This window comes from Rhipicephalus microplus, chromosome 4, assembly GCF_043290135.1.
Source record: "Rhipicephalus microplus isolate Deutch F79 chromosome 4, USDA_Rmic, whole genome shotgun sequence".
In the NCBI taxonomy this organism is placed as follows: domain Eukaryota; kingdom Metazoa; phylum Arthropoda; class Arachnida; order Ixodida; family Ixodidae; genus Rhipicephalus; species Rhipicephalus microplus.
In genome coordinates this window covers 54,034,531-54,053,487 of record NC_134703.1, presented here as the reverse complement: position 1 = coordinate 54,053,487, position 18,957 = coordinate 54,034,531, and the positions used below count along the sequence as shown (strand labels likewise).

The 18,957-nt window shown below is 45.0% G+C and overlaps 1 protein-coding gene and 1 long non-coding RNA gene across 4 annotated transcripts; one reads left to right on the top strand and one right to left on the bottom strand.

Moving 5' to 3' along the window:
* The first annotated feature begins 4,220 nt into the window (after nt 1-4,220).
* Nucleotides 4,221-7,607, top strand: LOC142814270 (uncharacterized). 3 transcript variants are annotated; one of them, XM_075892761.1, is made up of 5 exons: nt 4,221-4,324; nt 4,931-5,066; nt 5,125-5,245; nt 5,374-5,527; nt 6,985-7,607. In XM_075892761.1, exons 2-5 carry the CDS (start codon nt 4,942-4,944, stop codon nt 7,155-7,157), a joined length of 573 nt encoding a protein of 190 aa, XP_075748876.1. In that variant the 5' UTR covers nt 4,221-4,324; nt 4,931-4,941; the 3' UTR covers nt 7,158-7,607. The 3 variants fall into 3 exon arrangements, with proteins under 3 accessions (XP_075748876.1, XP_075748875.1, XP_075748874.1); XM_075892760.1 differs by lacking the exon at nt 4,221-4,324 and having other exon boundaries at nt 4,479-5,066; nt 6,989-7,607; XM_075892759.1 differs by lacking the exon at nt 4,221-4,324 and having other exon boundaries at nt 4,479-5,066.
* LOC142814271 (uncharacterized) lies at nt 6,972-8,145 on the bottom strand. The gene is made up of 3 exons (XR_012894894.1): nt 8,059-8,145; nt 7,540-7,694; nt 6,972-7,102 (listed from the first exon to the last, which is right to left on the bottom strand). It is a non-coding gene; the product is annotated as an uncharacterized LOC142814271 (long non-coding RNA).
* Between the last annotated feature and the right edge of the window lie 10,812 nt (nt 8,146-18,957).

Here is an 18,957-nt window from a genome sequence, read left to right as displayed (position 1 = left end):
CATTCTTTTTGTTCAACGCACCACTAAGGCAGAAGCAGCGAAATACGACCGAAGCACGGCTGATGAGATCGGTATGTGGAGGAACGACCAAGATTTTAGGGGCGAAGCTCATTATAGCGGCACCCGTTCGTCCCCCGTAGTATGTAACAACTATAACATTTTTGACCTCCAAGGTGGTGCCGGTGAGAGATTTCTTCTGTGCGTTGTTGAACAATAAAAAATAGTGCTCAATGTACATGTCAATGCTGCTAATGGAGAATGAGAGACAGGAGCATTCGGCTTTTAGTTAACGCGCAGGCTGCGATCACCATTAGCAGCCATTGGCATGTACATTGAGCACTATCTGACAAGAAAGGGTTGCTACCTTATACTCGCTGGGTGTAACCTCCTGAGCTTTAGAAAGGTTAAGCGAGCGTTGAGCCGCAGTGCCATGAATACAATGAACTTGTATATACCATGAATGAACTCGAGGTGGCTAAAAATGGGAAGTAGATACGATGCGCATGCCGTAAGAAAGTAAAAGCCGAATTCTCCGCCTCTCATTTCCCATTAGCAGCCATTGGCATGTACATTGAGCACTATCTGACTGAAAAAGTTTGCTACGTCATACTCGCTGGGCGTAACCTCCTTGGTTTTCGAAAGGTTTAGCGAGCGTTCGGCCGCAGTGCCATGAATACAGTGAACTAGTATATACCATGAACTCGAGGTGGTTAAAGGTGGGAAGTGGACCCGAAGCGCAAGCCGTAAGAAAGTGTGCTTGTGCCACCTCTCGTTTAGTCCTTGGAATGTCCGCTGGATGGCGGTGCTTCTATATGGGGAATATATGATGAAAAGATGCGAGATGGTGGTACTTGGAGTGTTGAATAGATGGACGAACGAACACATAGACAGATGCATGGATGAACGCATGAACGGACGCAGGGGTGGCTACATGGACGAACGCAGGGACGGACGCACGGGCTGATGGACGCATGGACGGTCACACTGATGGACGCATGGACGGACGGAAGCAAGAACGAATGGACGGACGAATTCTTCGCCCCACTCTCCATCATTCACTCCGTGGATATGCTGCCATTTCTTTGAGAGGTGCCTCGGATAGTGAAAATGAGCTAGTACCCTCAGTGCTTCCCGCATGATTTATGTAGTGACTGCGTTCGTTTGCCGGCACTCAGTAATTTGATTGCATCCCTTAAAGGGTCATGTTCCAGTGCCTCAGCGGCAGTTAAACATTCTTGTTTTAAGTGTGAATACACTTTATAAGCGACCCCAAACCATCCACCACCGTCGGCGGCGTTCGCAGTCTTCTCTCTATCTTTAAAAGAAAGAGGACTTGGCGGGCCGCAGCGCGACGCTCTACCGAATAAGCCACGGACGCGAGCTTATATCGGCGTCAGTAACGCACCTTATACCCCCTCCCCCTTCGCTCGCTCCTCCGCTCTCCTCGCTCGCTGCAGCTGCGCGCGCACACCTCTCTCTTTCGCGCCCGCCTTCTCTCTCAGTCTCCCGTCGAGAGCGGGTCGTGAGGGAGAGTAAAGTTAAAATCCGTTGGCATTCGCCAGTGAGTTAACGTAAACTCCCCCGTGTGATGAAATTGTGCCAGGAACCATTACACCATAAAGGCACCATAGTGTGATTAATAAATATAATAGTGCGAATTAATAAATACCCCTCATAGCATCACCCCGTGTATTCGCACTTAACCATGTTCACCCTCGGGGAAATGCTTGGGAGTTTTGTTTTTAGCTCGAACGTGCGGGTGTGGGTCTTGGTTTGGAACGCTGAGGCATCTCAGACCCTCTCTCTCCAGCCCTTGTCTTCTTATGGGTAGATAGCCTTTCCTTCTTCCTCCTTCAGAGCTACCGCACACATTTGTGTATGTTTAATTGATTGCGTTGTTTAGCCTACGCTTTCAAAATCGGCGTCCCATCCTTGGTGATCACCGTTAAGGAACACGGCTCCATAATTATCCTATTTAGGCTTTTAATTAGTGAATGGTCTGAGGAGTTCTTAGGCCCTTTTATTATTACTTGTACGCACGTAAATATATTTTTTGTACGTTCCAACGTCATTGACCGGTACAGTCTCTTGGATGTTTCGACAACGCTCGTTTCTGCAATATGCAAAGCTGGAAATCTGTAAGTCTCCGATTTGCCAGCTTACTTAAGACGCACAAAGAGTAACTGACAATATTTCCTTCATCAGGAACAAACAGCGTTACATCAACCCCCCCCCCCCCCCCCCCACCAAAAAAAATTAACAGGGATTTTCATTTGGAGGTTTCATCAATTCACTCTAACCAATGTTTTCAATTCACAAAAGTGCAGTGTCTACAGCGCACAATATTTAGTGTCTATTTTAATAATGTTATCAGGGGTGTTACGTCCAAATATTACAGTAAAATTATCAGAGGCACGCCATAGTGAAAGGGACCAGGAGATTTCGACCACTAGTTGTTCTTTCACGCGCACTGGCATAGCAGAGTACACGTTTCTCTGGTATTTCGCCTCTACTGAAATAGGATCTCCGCATCCACAATTCAACCTGCGACTTTAGGGTCGCGGGTTCTTATCGTATTCACTGATCTTCCAAGGTGGACTCTCCAGCCTATCCAGCTGTACTCGATAACCGCAAGGTCTCAGTGGTGTTTCACCAGCTCTTGAGAAACTTCGAGGGGTGAATGCGGGTACTGCACATGTAGGGCGAAACCAAGTGCCCTCTTGATCCAACCTTTGATGGATTTCCCTGTTTTAATTCTCTCGGATAAGCGTCGTTTTAAGTACATATCTACATTTCTTACTGAGCGCAAGCAATCAGCATATACCGCAAATGAAGACGTTTTTTTCGCCACCGTAAAATTACGCTGATACTGTACTGCTGAGTGCAATTCCGGATGTAGCACAGATGTACCGCAGATACTGCTGCTTTCCGACAACTAATGCGCGCGCATCAGTGGTTACCAGCAAAGGATTAAGCCTCGCTCCCAAATTGCCGATGCGAGAAAAATAAGTTACCTAGAATCTGTGTTCCAGCTCGTTGGCGTCGGTGTCCTTCCAGAACTACGTGTCTGCATCATCAGGCTGTTTCGATTGCGCTTTTACCCACATGTTTTGACACGTACTATCGGCGTGAAACGAAACCCGAACAACGGCAAGGCTTCATGATGGTTTAGTGCGTTCCGTCCAGTTATCACCATTGACAGGTGTGCGCATCCTGTGCGGCATCTTTGCGCTTATATGCGTGCCTGTTCGTAGTGGTAAGTGGACGGCACGCACTATACTATCGCCAAGGCTTGCCGGTGTTCGCGTTCCGTTTGACGCTTATCGTACGCTTTAAGAGAGCCAGTAAACAACCCCGAGCTCCAAAAATATAACGAAGAGAAACATGCACACTTTTGCACTGGGAACATGCTGCCGCAAAAATTTATTGGATGGTGTTCTAATGTAAGGACGTTGCAGAGGCAAGAACATTCATTTGAGCAGTGGCGCAATTATGTAAAAGTTCCAAATCCGGACAAAGGCGGTCTCTTCCATTGAGTCGCACGCGATTGGCCCATACAAGCTGTGACGAATGCTGTGACGTTATGAGTGACGTGGACTAGAGTGTCACGTGACTCTTTTTTTTCGGTTTTCGGAGAAAGGCGATGGAACGGTCGGAGAGACTGTCCGAAAGCAACCGGATGGATTGAAATGGCTGCAAGGTGGCCTGGATTGGATTGAAATGGAAAAAATGCGCGACTTTTCGGCACCGGGGCACTTAGACAACATGGCGCTTCCCACTGACACGGTACTTCGCCTTGCCTGTGCGGTAGCTTTAACCGAGCAGAGGTGACGACGCGAGGTAAAAGATGCATTTGAAGAGTTCAGCGAAGAAGAGTTCCGGCAATGTTTTCGTCTGTCCAAACGAACAGTGCGTAGCTTGTGCCACGAACTTGATCCTATCATCGGATGCCAGCGAGCCAGTGGCCTTTCCACAGAGAGAAAGGTGTTGTGCGCGCTGCGATTTTTCGCCACCGGTAGCTTCCAGAAGAGCATCGGTCGCGAGGAACACATCGGCATGTCTCAGTCGGCGGTGAGCAACACCATCCACGAGGTGACGGAGGCGATCATTACCGTGGCTGCTAGAAAAAGGGTGGCGGACTTCCTACTGACAACAGCTGCTAAGGATGAGGCAAAGGTGGAGTTTGTGCTACGCGGTTGCATCCCAAGGTGCTGGCATGTGCCGATGGCACGTTGGTCACCATTCGCAAGCCAGAGGGATTCAGACTGGCCGACACGGCGAGCTTCATGTCCAGAAGGGGCTATTATGTCCTAACGTCATGATCGTAAGTACTGTTAGGATCGTTTATTACTCGCCCTTCGGAGCAATTGTTCAGTTGTGACGCCAAAGCTGGAAAAAGTAATAATGCAACGAATGAAAAAGAACCTGCAGGGAATTGGGTGCGAGCTAGATGGTGGCTCGCAAGGCCTCGGTAATAAGTGGCAAGTGTTTTGTGCGTGAGCCAGTTGCCGTTTTTGCACTGGCATGCATACGCAATTGAATTGTGCATTTTAGAGGTAATCGGTAATATGGGCAGCAGACGTAGCAGAAGTATATACACGACAGGGAGGTATTTCCAACACGAAAGTGCTTACAATCACAATTGGACGAGCTGGCTTTGGTATTTACGAGTGTTTTTTTCCCAAGAGCAACGCGTAGCTTTTCACTTATCGATCATTCAGTGGAAGTCGTAGTTATGTGTACAGCAGAGGTGGGGTCGTTGCCCCCACACTCCCCCCTCCTCAGTGTGCTACACCCTGTGTTTCCCTCTAAGTGAAGCTCCTTGTACCAATGACTGTACTAGTACGCATTGTTTCCTGCATATGCGTAGAAAAAAGGGATTTATTCTGAGTATAAATGCAGTACTATTTTATATCGCTCCTCATCGCAGATGTGCAAAGCATGGCTGCGCATAATTGTCATAGACCCATGATTCCCAGATTCGTGCCACGACTCCTGGGTGTGGGAACACAACCCACTGCGTGCACGCCTAGTTGCACATCTGCAGCCTGGCGAATATCTGCTTGGTAAGTATTAATGTGTACTATCTGGGCAGAGCACTCAGCTTTTATGCTTACATTGCAGGAGACGCAGGCTATCCCCTCAAGCCATGGCTCCTAATTCCAGTCCTTGGCAGTCAACCGTGCAACACTTCCGAAGGCCGATACAACAAGGAGCACGCATCCATGCACAATGTTGTGTAAAGGTCTATCGCCGTGTTGAAAAGCAAGTTCCGCTGCTTGCAGCACTTTCGAACGATGCTCTACAACCCCGATCGGGCAGCGCAAATCATCTATGCTTGCTTTGCTCTCCACAACATTGCGTTGCATGCAGGCGACTGGACCTTGGACGAGTATGTCGTGGACATGCCACCAGCTGAGGATGACGATGGAGAGCCAAGGGGGAGCCATATGCTCACACCACGCAACGTGCTGCTCAGAGACGGCAGCAGCGCTGTCTTGGACCTTTTTTGAAGTACACAGGAACGGTGAGTTTTCATGTTTTCATATCCCACACATAATTTATTTACACTGATTCTAGTGCATCTAGACATGAAAGGGCTGTGTTTGCCACATTTGAATACACAGAGTACTTACTTGTGCTTCAATATGAAGCAAGGTGGCAATGTCAAAATGCTGCATTTTCTTTAAGTGGCACATGAAATATGCAACAGAAACACCCTTTTCCATAATAGCGATCACAGTCACAACAGACTAGATTGGAGCAAGCATATATGAGCGGCACTCTGTGCTGAATGTTGCTATCACAAAATTGTGCGAACAATGCAGCAACGTCTCAAAATTCTTTTCACCAGAACGCATAAAAATCGAGATTCCATTAAAAACATGTTGTATGAACACATGATACATAAGTCCATATCCTGTCATAGTGACTGACTACAAGCATTCAATTGTGCACGCCAGGCTTGACGAGCAATTGTGCTTGTCAAGTTGTGCTGTTTTTTTTTGCTCATTGTCCTAAACATTGTGTGAATCTTAAAATAACATTTATTTGAATTCACGACTGCAGTCATGCTGCAATGCTAAAAAATATGCAAATCAAGACGGCAAACAACAGGCGAGTTGTTTTGATAACATACAGCATGAATAATTCCCTCAGCCATCTCGCGGCTCCCAAGCCATACCACGTTCGAAATTTATTCCCGCAAAGAGTCGTTTACAACGAAAACTAGATGAAATCAATCGCTGGCATGTTGCTGTGATGACCATTTTCCTCTGTAAAACTGTGCGAGATGACCACTTACTAGCTTAGCGCTCCCAAACAAGATGCGAGATGACCACTTTTTAGCTTAGCGCTCCCAAACAAGATTCGGAATGTTGTTGTTGCATCTTAGCCTCATTGTGCTGAAATGAAAATATCACAGTGTGATGCAAAAAGATATCACATTACTACACTATGTGGTAATGCTGAATAAAAATCACAGTGAGCTAGAAAACACAGTGGGACAATACAAATATCAAAGAAACATTAACAGAAAATGTCAACTATACGCTCGTGGTCTCCGTGTGAATGACTGGACACCTTTGAAATGTGGGTAAAAAACACTGCCACTAGAACAGCTCGAACATACATTGAGAAATGCATATATCGAACATAAAAAATGCTGCACTCCTTATACAAAGTAAATGCTAACCTAAATCTAGTAATATGTACTAAATGCAAACAAAAAATGAATAAAATAGAACATGAACAGCAACACGTAAACATATCAAAAACACTAAACCAATTATGAATGATAAAAAGTTGAAAACATGGCGAAAAACAAACTAAACTATGTATATGTCTCCAGAACCGTATAAAATTGAACATGAACAGCAGCACCTAAACACATTGAAACCGACAAATCTATAATGAATGATGACAAGAAAAAACATTGAACACATGACGAAAAATTAAACTAAAGTACGTATCCCTTTCTCGCAGAAAGCCCTCAGCCATGGCCAGTGCCCTCCTGCACCGCTGCCGCTTTCTCCTGTGCCGCTGCCACACGCCGTTCTGCAGGAGCGATGCGGGTGGTTGATTTTTTCATCTCCCGCAGCACCTGCAATGAATCATCATGGTGTAAATGTTTAAGTGAGCTGCCGGTAAACCCTTAACCATCTCGTGGCTGGAAGCTGCTGCTGCTGCCAAGAATTGCAACGGGCACAACAACTTCCCCTCAGTTGAAGATCAACTGGCCTGATGGCATCCTTTGAAAGTGGCAAGCTTTGTGTACAAGCTATGCCCTCCTCGTGTGGACCTACAAACATTTGTTGAAACTGCTCTTTATTAATGTCCTCAAATGCATCTCTCACCATGAAAGAGCCCCAGGGCTAACTAACCTTTTGCCCGGCAGTTTATCATTGCAGATACCCGATACCATGCCCTCAATACAATGCATGGTTCTTGTTTACAGCCCAAGTTGGTTTCAGTCATCATAATAGAACATGTAGAATGCTTATGCCCCTTATGTAAAATGTAAACAAAGGGTCTACTCACCTTGAGCACCTTGTCGCCCTGCTCAAGGTTCCAGTCCTGCACTCAATAAAGCACTAAGTTCTCAGATGCTTGCGTGTTACTGTGTCACTGCCATCTACAGCCGCTTCAGTGGCCTCCACATCCATTTCCACTGCAGCAGTGGGAACATTCGCCTGCTGGAAAGTGTAGTAAGCATGATTTTTCAGAAAGTGGGTATTCGTTACTCTAGCTATTTTGCAACCTTAAGTACTAAACATCTGCGGAAATGTTCTGCAGCTATTCAGTGGTCATTGATGTCATGTATTACCATTTTAGTGCATGCACTTGCCCGCAGTCATTGCGTGTTTTATGATAAATTAATACCCCTTGTACTGCAAGGGCTGCAAACTGAGATTTTAGTTAAACCTGCCCACTTTTGATTACTTTCTCGTGCGCTTTATTCCCGTTTAACAAGGTTCCTCTAAAGGCACCCCTTCAGATATCAAACTCTGTCATGGTACCGCTCAGGAACCCGTGATACTGCGGCGGCAGAGTGCTTACCTGTTGATAGGTGAGACCAAAAACGCCACTGAAGCGTGTCATCCCAGTCAACTGTAGAACCTGGCCGCGGAAGCCAGGCAGCCAACCCCATACAGTGTCCCTGAAAATATACACTAATGTCACAGAACATATTGCCCGTGCCATTCGACGGTCACTTACGTTTGTGCGTCTCTGATGGCGGCGGTGTCACGGCGGGCCTCGCGCACCGGCCTGCGCCCCCAAGTCTGTCATTCCTGCGCAGGCACTTCATGGTTCAGCGCGTCGCTGAGCTCTTGCCACAGCCGCCACCGGTCGGTGATGGTGACGCCGTGCCGCAGCTTGATGGCATTCGCCACGAGCTGGGGATGTTCGTCCATAAAGGCCAGCACCAGCGCGCGCTGAGCCTCGGATAACGCCGATGAGCCGCTGCTGCTGTTGACTACTGGTACAGTTGACCTCCGCCACGATTGCGCTCGACTGAGCCAACAACTTCGAAAGTTGCGCTGTTTAGGTTTGTATAGTGGAGGAGATATGAAAACAGTAACTGCTTGAAACGGGGTTGTATTTAGCGCCACCACGTACCGTCCCGCTAAATTTAGCTTTATTTCATAACAATAACAAGAAAAATACGTTTATATTGTGCCGTATTCCTTAATAAACGTTTGAAAACTTGTGCCAACACAATTTGATGATGATCAATAGTAGTTAAACATTTTTCAACATGTTAAAAACACTTTTCACTTTGCTATACGGTCCCCAAGTCCACGTCAAAATGATGACGCGAGGCTTCATTTCGCTCATTGGCTGTTCACTTCCCTTCATCCTCGCGACCGCTGCGGACCGCCCATTTTTTGACGTCACCGACAGACCGCCTCCGTCCGGATTTGGAATTTTTACATAATTGCGCCACTGGTTTCAAATCCTCAGCTGTACCCTTCACCTTACTTTCTTGCTTGCTTGATGTTTGTTTCTTTCTTTTTCCTATTCGCTTCCTTTGTTGAAATTGAACGAAGTGGGAAGGAAGACAGTGGTGGCGAGAAAACGCCCGCAATGTAAATTTGTCCCTTCCTCTCAGTCACCTCTTCTTCTCCTCCGTTTTCTCTCTCCCTCAAAATCATGTACGACATTGTGATGACGGTAACTTATTTTAAGCAATGAAAGAGGGGAGACGTTTTCCCGCCTTCCACCCATTCACTTAGCACAGCGTTAGTGTACCAAGCCTGTCTCGAGAAAGACAAGGACATTGCTGCTATGCTTCGGCCTCGTACGAACACCATACATTTTCTCGCCCTTGACTAAGCTAATAGCCTGCAACTGCTGGAAGTTCTTTAGCCAGTGTTTATGGCAGTTCAGTAGTGACCATGGCTCGACCTCAAACGCCACGATTCTTCGATATAATATCAGGGCGCTGAAGTGATGTACGACAAAGCAGCTACGGCCATTCCCCGGGTCCGCATTGTTTGGGCTCGGTAGCAAACTGGACGATCGTCTGATTAGCCTCCTTATTTTTTTCATTTCTTCTTGCTTTTTTCTACACCATTTTCGGTACTCTAACTCCTCTCATGACCCCCCAATTTCGTCCTCTCTCACGTCAGTGTCTCGAAGATGCAAACAGAAAAAAGAAATTTGTGCCATGAGGTTCCTACCCCATGGACTCATCTTCTTTTTCTTCACGCCATTGAAACGACTAGTACATAGAGAAATAGAGAAACACGAGAAATAGGTACGTCGCTATAAAAACAATGCCTCTGAAGCCGCGGATGCCGCTATTTTCTATGCTCCCAGAGCAGTATAATTCTGCCGCTTAGGCGCTACTCCCAGAGCAGCATGCGTGATCTTAGTGATGGAGAACAGCTGTAGCAGATGTCCCTCCACAGCTCGGCTTCGCAGCCGCCTTTATAGAATAAAAAAAAAGAGAGCGCATGCAAGCCCATCTGCCCTGACGCTCCACTACTCGTTATTCGCGAAATTTTGCGTGGTGGTGGCAGCGTTCACCATCAGCGCCTTTCTTGTTAGCCTATTTTACTATGTTGTTGATGTCATTGTTAGCGTTTCATCGGCAGTCGAAGCACCTATTATCGTCTATGCACAGTAATTACCACCTAATGACGTATTTGCGATGCAGCCAAGATGTTCGAAGAAAACAACGTGGAGCAATAATGAAGCGTGGAGCAATGGACCACCAGCCTTACATGTTTTTGTTGTTGTTTTCTTTGTGTGTTTGTTTGTTTGTTTGTTTGTTTGTTTGTTTGCCGGAAGCCTATGTCTCACTGATGTGGAGCGCCTGAAGGCTACACTTCGTTTGAGCTCGTGTTTTTTTCCTATCTTTCGTTTACTACTGGGGTTGTATGGAACATACAAATCATTTTGTTTCTTTCACGCTCAAAGCCTTGGCTGTTCCCAAGTGTGGGCCCCGAACCTACTCTTTTTTTCTGTGTATCTAACTTTTTGGTGAGTGGAATAAAGAGAGACAGAGAGGAAGAGCAAGAGTTTAACTGCATATCACAACCTTGTCTTTACCTTTAAGAGTGAGGCTAGTGCTTACAAGTCTTCAGAATGAGGGGGGAGTGGGGTCGAAGGTTATTCAATATTATGTAGCCAGTCATCACAAGCCTCTTACATTCAGAAGCAAATGCTGAACAGACAGACAGACAGACAGACAGGCAGACGGACGGACGGACGGACGGACGGACGGACGGACAGGCAGGCAGACAGACACACAGACAGACAGACAGAGAGAGAGACAGACAGACAGATGGACGGATGGATGAACGGACAGACGGATGGATGGACGGCTGGACGGATGGCTGGATACAGACGGACGGACGGACGAACGAACGGACGGACGGATGAATGAATGAATGAATGAATGAATGAATGCATGAATGAATGACTGAACTAATGAATGAACGAATGAGTGAATGAATGAATGAATAAAGAAAGGACGGACGGATGGATGGATGGATGGATGGATGGATGGATGGATGGATGGATGGATGGATGGATGGATGGATGGATGGATGGATGGATGGATGGATGGATGGACGCTTCGCTCCACTCATAATTCACTTCGTATATTTCTTCTGAATATTTTTTTCTTTCTATCTTTCTGTTTTCGTACCTTAGTACCCTTTACCATGCATAGGATAGCAAGCCGGAGGCTCGTCTGCTTGACCTTTCAGCATTCCTTTCTTGTTGCTTTTTTCCTTCCAAAATGCAAATGTTAATGTATGCTCTACCCTCTTGACACATTCAAACATTCGGCTTCTATATTCAATTAAGTTTCATAAAAATAGGTTAGGCATTTTCGACGTTCAATGTGCAGATTAAAGCCATAGTTGGCTCCGACGTAAAGCTTCCGGATAACAGAAAGTGCGAATTCAACCACCAAATTTTCACATCTACCACATACAGCAATTTTTCTATCTATGAACAACCTCCATATACTATATTCATTACGTTATTTGCTCTGCATTCATTGTTCTTTATCGTGTTTCTTTATATCTACGACACTAGGCAAGGTCGCTAAAAATTCTAGCCATGTTGCAAACAAGATGTAGCTGCCCTTAGGCACTCAAAAAGTCCACTGTCACACGAATGTTTATAGAGCTTTGCAGTTGCTGGACGTTGTACTCGCAAATACGTGAGGACACGCGCGTACTCGTACGTCACACGCGTAAGACGAGCACCGAAACGACGCCCAATGGCAGTATTTAGAAACACCGCCGACACCCATTGCCAAATGTCTGGAACAGGGACGCGAGATTGGCGTTTCGGCGCTTTCGTGACCACCGGCGGAAGAAGAGAGCTTAGCCAAGCCTATCGACGGGGACCCCAGTCATCGATCACGTAGCGGGTGGACTTTTATGCGCATATATTCTGGGCCGCGCAGCTGGAATTGTGACGCCTAGGGACTACAGAGGGACGAAAAAGGGCCGAAAGTACTTACCACTCAGTTTTCGCTTTACTAATACCGTGCAGCATTGTGAAATATCGAATAGGCAGCACCTTAGGAGTGCGACAAAAAAAAATAGAGCTCTTCTTTACACGAAGCCATAGTTTAAAATTCCTGTTGGAAGTCATCGCCCGTGTAGTGTGGTCTCTTTGGCGTCTTGTGTTTGCGCTGTTTCGAGTAACTCTGTGTACGTACCAACGAGCCCCCTAGCCACCCTTTTGAAAACAATGGTCTGCATTGCGCCTGTTTTAATTTTTAAAAATGATAGTCGTGAGGTCGGCCTCACTACGTCAAATATCGGTAAGACAGTACGAAGTGATCGCAACTCGACTCGAAGCTCACATCTGCAGTTAACTTCGTAGTTGGCTGGAAGACAGGCACCAAGTAAACCATGACCGCTATATTTGGATGACACAGGAAGTTCTAAAAAATTAGCAGCATATCCATGGAGTGAATTATGGAGAGTGGGGTGAAGCATTCGTCCGTCCATTCGCTCTTGCTTCCGTCCGTCCATGCGTCCGTCTGTGTGACCGTCCATGCGTCCATCCGCCCGTACGTGCGTTCGTCTGTTCGTGTGTCCGTCCCGGCGTTCGTCCATGCATCCGCCCCTGCATTCGTTCATGCGTCCATCCATGCATCTCTCTGTGTGTCCGTTCACCCATCTATTCAACACTCCAAGTACCACCATCTCGCATCTTTTCATCATATATTCCCCATATAGAAGCACCGCCGTCCATTGGACATTCCAAGGACTAAACGAGATGTGGCACACGCACACTTTCTTACTGCTTGCGCTTCGGGTCTGCTTCCCACCTTTAACCACCTGGAGTTCATGGTATATACTACTTCATTGTATTCATGGCACTGCGGCTCAATGCTCGCTAAACCTTTCTAAAACTAAAGAGGTTACACCCAGCGAGTATAACGTAGCAACCCTTTCTTAACAGACAGTGCTCAATGTACATGCCAATGACTGCTAATAGGGATCGCAGCATGCGTGGTAACTAAAAGCCGAATGCTCCTGTCTCTCATTCCCCATTAGCAGCCATTGGCATGTACATTGAGCACTATTTTTTATTGTTGAACAACGCACAGAAGAAATCTTCCACCGGCACCACCTTGAAGGTCAAAATGTAACAGTTGTTACACACTACTACTACTACGAGGGACGAACGGGTGCCGTTCGTCTCTCGCTTCGCCTCTAAAATACCAGTGCGTAGTCTTGCCTATTCTATCGCCGTCTCAGGATGTACCATTACCCTTTTATATACAAACCTCCGCACTGGTAGGTTGCACGGGTATTTGTTCTGTCAGGTCTTAAAATTCAATTGAAGTAAGAGCTTCTTTTTATAACTATATAGGAATTTTCTACATAACACTGTAGCTCTCTTTCATTTGTAAAACGCGTGATAATAATGTCGTCAACAACACCATCAATAGTACGAAACCACCTCCATCAAAACTTTAAAAACAGAAAAGTTGTATCTTCCTGAAATAACTCGTAATGTCCACGAAAAGTGTTTTCACTCCGTTACACATGGCAGGACCGAACTTTAGGATTTGTACGTGTGCTGCAATGATTTATTCGTATCGGAAACGATGGAGCTGGCAAATGCGTGGCGCTTTCGGTAGAATAATTGTAGCACCGAACTGAACGACCGAACCCTGGTCGTGCCCAGAAACGGGCCGCAAAGCTCGTCTTGGCAGTCTCTACGTGGAAGTAACCGGCTGGCACGAGGTCTCCCCTGCGTCACCTCTGGACGAAAATAAAACTTTCATCATCATTATCATCATCGTCATTCTTAATTTAAGCGCAACTTCAGTTGACAATGTAGCTAACTTCAGCAGCGAGGAACTAAGCAGCAGGTCTATGTGTTATCAATTACCTACGCATCAACGCAATGCGCTTACCCTAGGGTTGAATATATGCAGAACTTAAAATGTCACTACTCCTATTCCCATAATATTCTATGTTTTTTTTAGAAATAAAACATTTAGGGCAAACAAGCAGACGCTATAATATCTAACCATGAAATAATATGCCTTTAAGCGGTATCTGTTCATGTTCAACACGCATCTCTGAATAGCGAAACGTCATAAGACTAAAAAATGCTGTAAACAAGACATAACAGACGCGTCGCTCTCGTTTTCACAGTGCTGCGCTGTCTTATACGGACAATTAGGCGTAACCAGCGGCGATTCAAACAGCCTATTTTAAATATGAAGCATTTCTTAGTGAACGTCGGCCACTTTGAACGTATCTATCTATCTATCTATCTATCTATCTATCTATCTATCTATCTATCTATCTATCTATCTATCTATCTATCTATCTATCTATCTATCTATCTATCTATCTATCTATCTATCTATCTATCTATCTATCTATCTATCTATCTATCTATCTATCTGTATGTCTGTCTGTCTATCTATCTATCTATCTATCTATCTACCTATCTATCTATCTATCTATCTATCTATCTATCTATCTATCTATCTATCTATCTATCTATCTATCTATCTATCTATCTATCTATCTATCTATCTATCTATCTATCTATCTATCTATCTATCCGTTTGCGTTTGTGTGCTCTTGTGGTCACCCCCTTAATTAAATTGGCGTCAACCAAAATTAGCATGGGAGGGTAAGATAGTTGGACGAATGTGACGCACTGGTCAAGACATGAATAATGTCACAATGTCTTCGCGTACGTCGTCGAACAGTTCTCGCCAGACAGTGGCACATACCCTCGGGCGCGTATGTACCACTGGTATCAGGTATGTGCCAAAAGTGATTGACACCTAGTATCTACCCAAAAACGACTAGAACACACATCGGCGATTTTAACGCGTGAGCGTTACGCAATACAAAACATCATTAGCGTCAACCCGATCAATGCAAAGAAGAAATGTCAGGGCCCCAGCTGGCATTGAACCTAAGTATTCTGCGTGGCAATGAAGCATTTTACAACAAAGCTACGCCGGCCCTCGGAACTACTTTTCAAATAGACATTAATCTTCATGAAACGTTAATAGTGGTTGCAGTGCTGCCTACCCGATTTTCTAAACATTACATATGTACTCTTTTTGTACAGCCGTCACGTCGGGTTAGCGTCGATTGTGGTTAGTTGCCATGCGTTGAAGTTGATTTATGTAGCAGTGTCCAGGACCAGCATCCTCGCGGGCATCAGCGCTTCATATCATCTTCCGGCGTTGCTAATACGCATGTTCCAGTTGGCATCATCGCGCAAGTGCAAACAACTGGTTATACATATAAACATCTGAAACTCTTCAACATATGTCCGCGTGTGCAACATTGGTACATATATTTAGCATCAATTCATCACATGTTGCTCAATGAAAAAATTGCAACATGGTCACCTTCTCTCCGCTTGCTTCGCATAACGTCGATTTCCAGGCACGTGGGATCTGCCAAATTTTTTCTCACCTCTTCTTCATTCCCCCGATCTTTTCGCGCCTTTTTTTTACGGCTATCGGTGACTCCCCATAGTTCAAAGGTGGCCATGGATTCAATTAGCTCCAGCATCGATGCAAGGGCTCAGATGGCTCCTCGAACCACAAAAAAGGGGGTTCCATTAAACAGAAATAACAAAGTAACTATGAATAATAGATAAACCAAATGGCGTGCTGCTTACAGCTTCATTTTTGTTTTTTTTTCTTGATAAGCCTTCAGGTTTCTGCTCCGTAGGTAAGTACCAGTGATATGCAGCTTTTATATATCTTCGTCTTGAGGAATAGTGGTATACAGGCCTACGCCTGTATGGTAAAGACCGTGAACTGTTCCAAATCATGCACTGCCAACTAGCTCATCAGTCTGTCAGTATGACTTTACAGATCGCCACAATTTGTGACACCATCATGATGTCAGATAAAGAGGCTTCACATGACGTCATCACTCAGCATCGGCAAACCACTTGACCAGTGGTACGCCGATTGCGAAAACAGGGCAAGACATATTAAGGTGTTGGAATCTTTCAGCGCCTTTGATTCTAGACGCAGTGCAATACCCCGTCAGAGGTAGAAACTCTCGAAATAGGGTGTAGGAGTGTACTGTAGGGTCAGCTTCTAGTGTGCATTTTGCTGTTTGAAACACTGAATGAACAATCAGAACCATATGCGAGAAAAACTACAAAATATGCTACGAGGCATGACAAAATTAGACTCACGGCTGATTTTATCCACTTGCAGTTCTTGCAGTTCTCAAACTACAAGTGAAATCCTGTGCGAAGCGCATCGAAGTGCGGTTACTGTTGATGGTGTTTCATGTCGGAAATGCTTCGGCATTTGGCTCCTTGGGAGCCTAATTCAAAATCGGCATAGACACCAGGCCAGATTCTCTTCTGCCAATCGTGGCGTAGCTATAAAAGCAGCGGAGTTGAGGGCAAGCAACATTTACGATCAGCTTAAGATGAAATAATTTTTTCAGATGCCTTGGGATAGATGTCAAACTATCCGTTGTTTTGAACAGGCCATTTCTGGTTTATTTACAGAGCTTTCAAACATGGAGATATCAAGTACAACGTAACTGTTTGGCTTACTAACATATACTGGCAGTGTAATTGCTTCTGAAGAAAATTTATAACGTTACGTCAACTTTAAATTCATAAAATTAGCAGCAGCGTTAATTTCACATTCCCTTGTTCTTTGCATTTCGCGTTCATACCTATCGTTAGCGAAGGGGGCTTCTATAAGCTCCGTTAATAGCGCATAAGTACGCAATCCATAAATAAACAGGCCTATAGCTTTCCAGGTACGTATGTTTTTGCAATGGGCTATAGAGGACACAACTGGTGCTCTCTAAACGGGTAGTTCATATACATATCTTAGCTAATTTGAACTATTTAGACTTGCCTTCTCTTTTCACTACAATACGACGTGGGCCAGTAAAACGTCACGGATGGCCTGACATTCCGTAAACATTATACTACCACATGGTGCGAACCGGGCGTGCGTGAAAGACCGGTATGCATAAGTGACGAGCCTACACTTCTTTGTATCAGTTCGTAAGCACCTCTTTTGATGAGCTCAGTACAATTTATAAAGGGTTCATAGCATCGAGGGCGCAGTAATATATCCAAATAAATGCGCTATAAAATATAAAATATAACTATTACCCATAATTTTACGTGGAAGTTTAGTTAAGAGCACCATTATGGCGGTGATCTTGTGTGTGTTGTTTACTGACGTTTAAAAGAAAAATAAAGCCGGTTGAACACCACTGAACAGGCAACAAACGTAGCCTTTTACTTTCCTTCCGCCGCACAATTTGTGGACAAACTATCATTCAGAGTATCAATCAGAGTGCGTCTGTAGTTTTTTGGCTCTTTTTTTGGGGGGGGGGGTGAAGTTTTTGCGGGCCTAACCTTGCCACCCGCTGTGGTCACAGTACAGAACCACTGGTATAGTTGAAATATAGTGGGACACGAACAAAAGGTTTTACGGTAGACTTCTTCAAAGACGTAGCCATACTCTAAGGCAAGCGATTACTGTTTCTGGCGGAAATCTCCTAACGATAATAATATTTATGAGTTGATCTTTAATAAAATGTGCCTATATGTCGAGGTTTTTCAAGGAAACCTGTAATACAAAAGCGCACAGTGAGCACTATATGTCCCAAAAAATTACCCATAATAAAATTATATCTTGCCCCTGGTAAGATCGCAGGTTCTCGGGTCCACTTTCTAGCCTACCCTTCAGCAATTTTCTAAATCCTTCTTGAATCGCGGAACAAGACTGGGAGTCATAATTAGCAGTTATATACACTGTACGTGAATAAATTTACATTATTTACGACAATGCACGGGTCACGTATGATTGCTCACTGATACGATACCCGGAGCTTCACCCAGTTGAATGACTTCTTTCGTGGGGATGCGTGGATTTTTTTTTGCTCACGCTCTTTTTAAATACCTTCGCAGATAAATTATAACGTAGCGTCAGCATGTACTAAAAGTGAACCTTTAGTTTTCGAGTTATTGTTTATAGTAAGGGAACAAATTCCTAACTTGAAAGATGGTGTCCTCATAAAATAAATGTTTGAAGCGCGCACCCGGCACCACCCCCTCACCTTCGCACACAGATGTAGAGAAAGAGAGAGTGTGTGTTTTTTGTTGTTGTTGTTGTTGTTGTTGTTGTTGTTGTTGTTGTTCCCAGCATTCAATTTCTGGCATCTAGTAAGTCATTTTCCTGTCTGGTATTCCCAAGACTTTGTTGTAACATCTATTGCTGTATCAAGCATTGCATACTTGTTTTAGGGTGTTATTCTATCATTTTTTTTCTAGGCTCTATAGTGGTGCGACATTTGAATGGACCCCGGTGAACAAAGATTTGGCAGCCACGCGAGTAACCTGACTAGAGGGGCGCCCTTTCACGCAAGCTACGCAACGCCGAGAGCCCACCATCAACGCAAGAACACAAATAAAAGCTGAGACACTAAAATAGAACTTAAAAATAATGTTCTCCTGAAAATGCGAATTCAGTCTCTCGATTCTTTTCCCAGCGTAGCACAATACGATTCGTACCAAGGGACGCCGTTCGCTGTTTCGTAAATATTTAAACTCGGTTTTTAGTTCAATGCAGGAGACGCACTACGCTGCACAGTGGTCACATGAACTAAACCATCCTGTACAAATCTAGCGTACTGTTTTTGTCTAAATTCCGCCAAAAAGATACTTCGTGTCAGAAACCACGCAGAGCTCTTTTCAAGGGTTTAAGGGTCAAGTGAAAGTGTGTGCTATCTTGTCAACTGTTATGTACCGCTTTTATTTTGATGAGGCAATTCTTACTTTCTTTTCCGAGGAATCTTGCTCGAGACGAGAGAATGTGGGCATTAGAGCGAGGATATTTTGAAAACATCGAGCCAACAAAGAGAGTTAGTCTTTCCAGGTGCTTTCGAGCAGATATAACAGGCAGGGGTCACGCTAGGCTTGCCTGCTCTTCTTCCG

Excerpts from the sequence above, each read along its gene's own strand:
- LOC142814270 (XM_075892759.1), top strand. The coding sequence starts at position 4,897 with ATGCAGTACTATTTTATATCGCTCCTCATCGCAGATGTGCAAAGCATG. Across the intron at positions 5,067-5,124 it reads GCCTGGCGAATATCTGCTTG|GAGACGCAGGCTATCCCCTC; the intron begins GTAAGTATTAAT and ends CTTACATTGCAG. Across the intron at positions 5,528-6,984 it reads TTTTGAAGTACACAGGAACG|AAAGCCCTCAGCCATGGCCA; the intron begins GTGAGTTTTCAT and ends CCTTTCTCGCAG.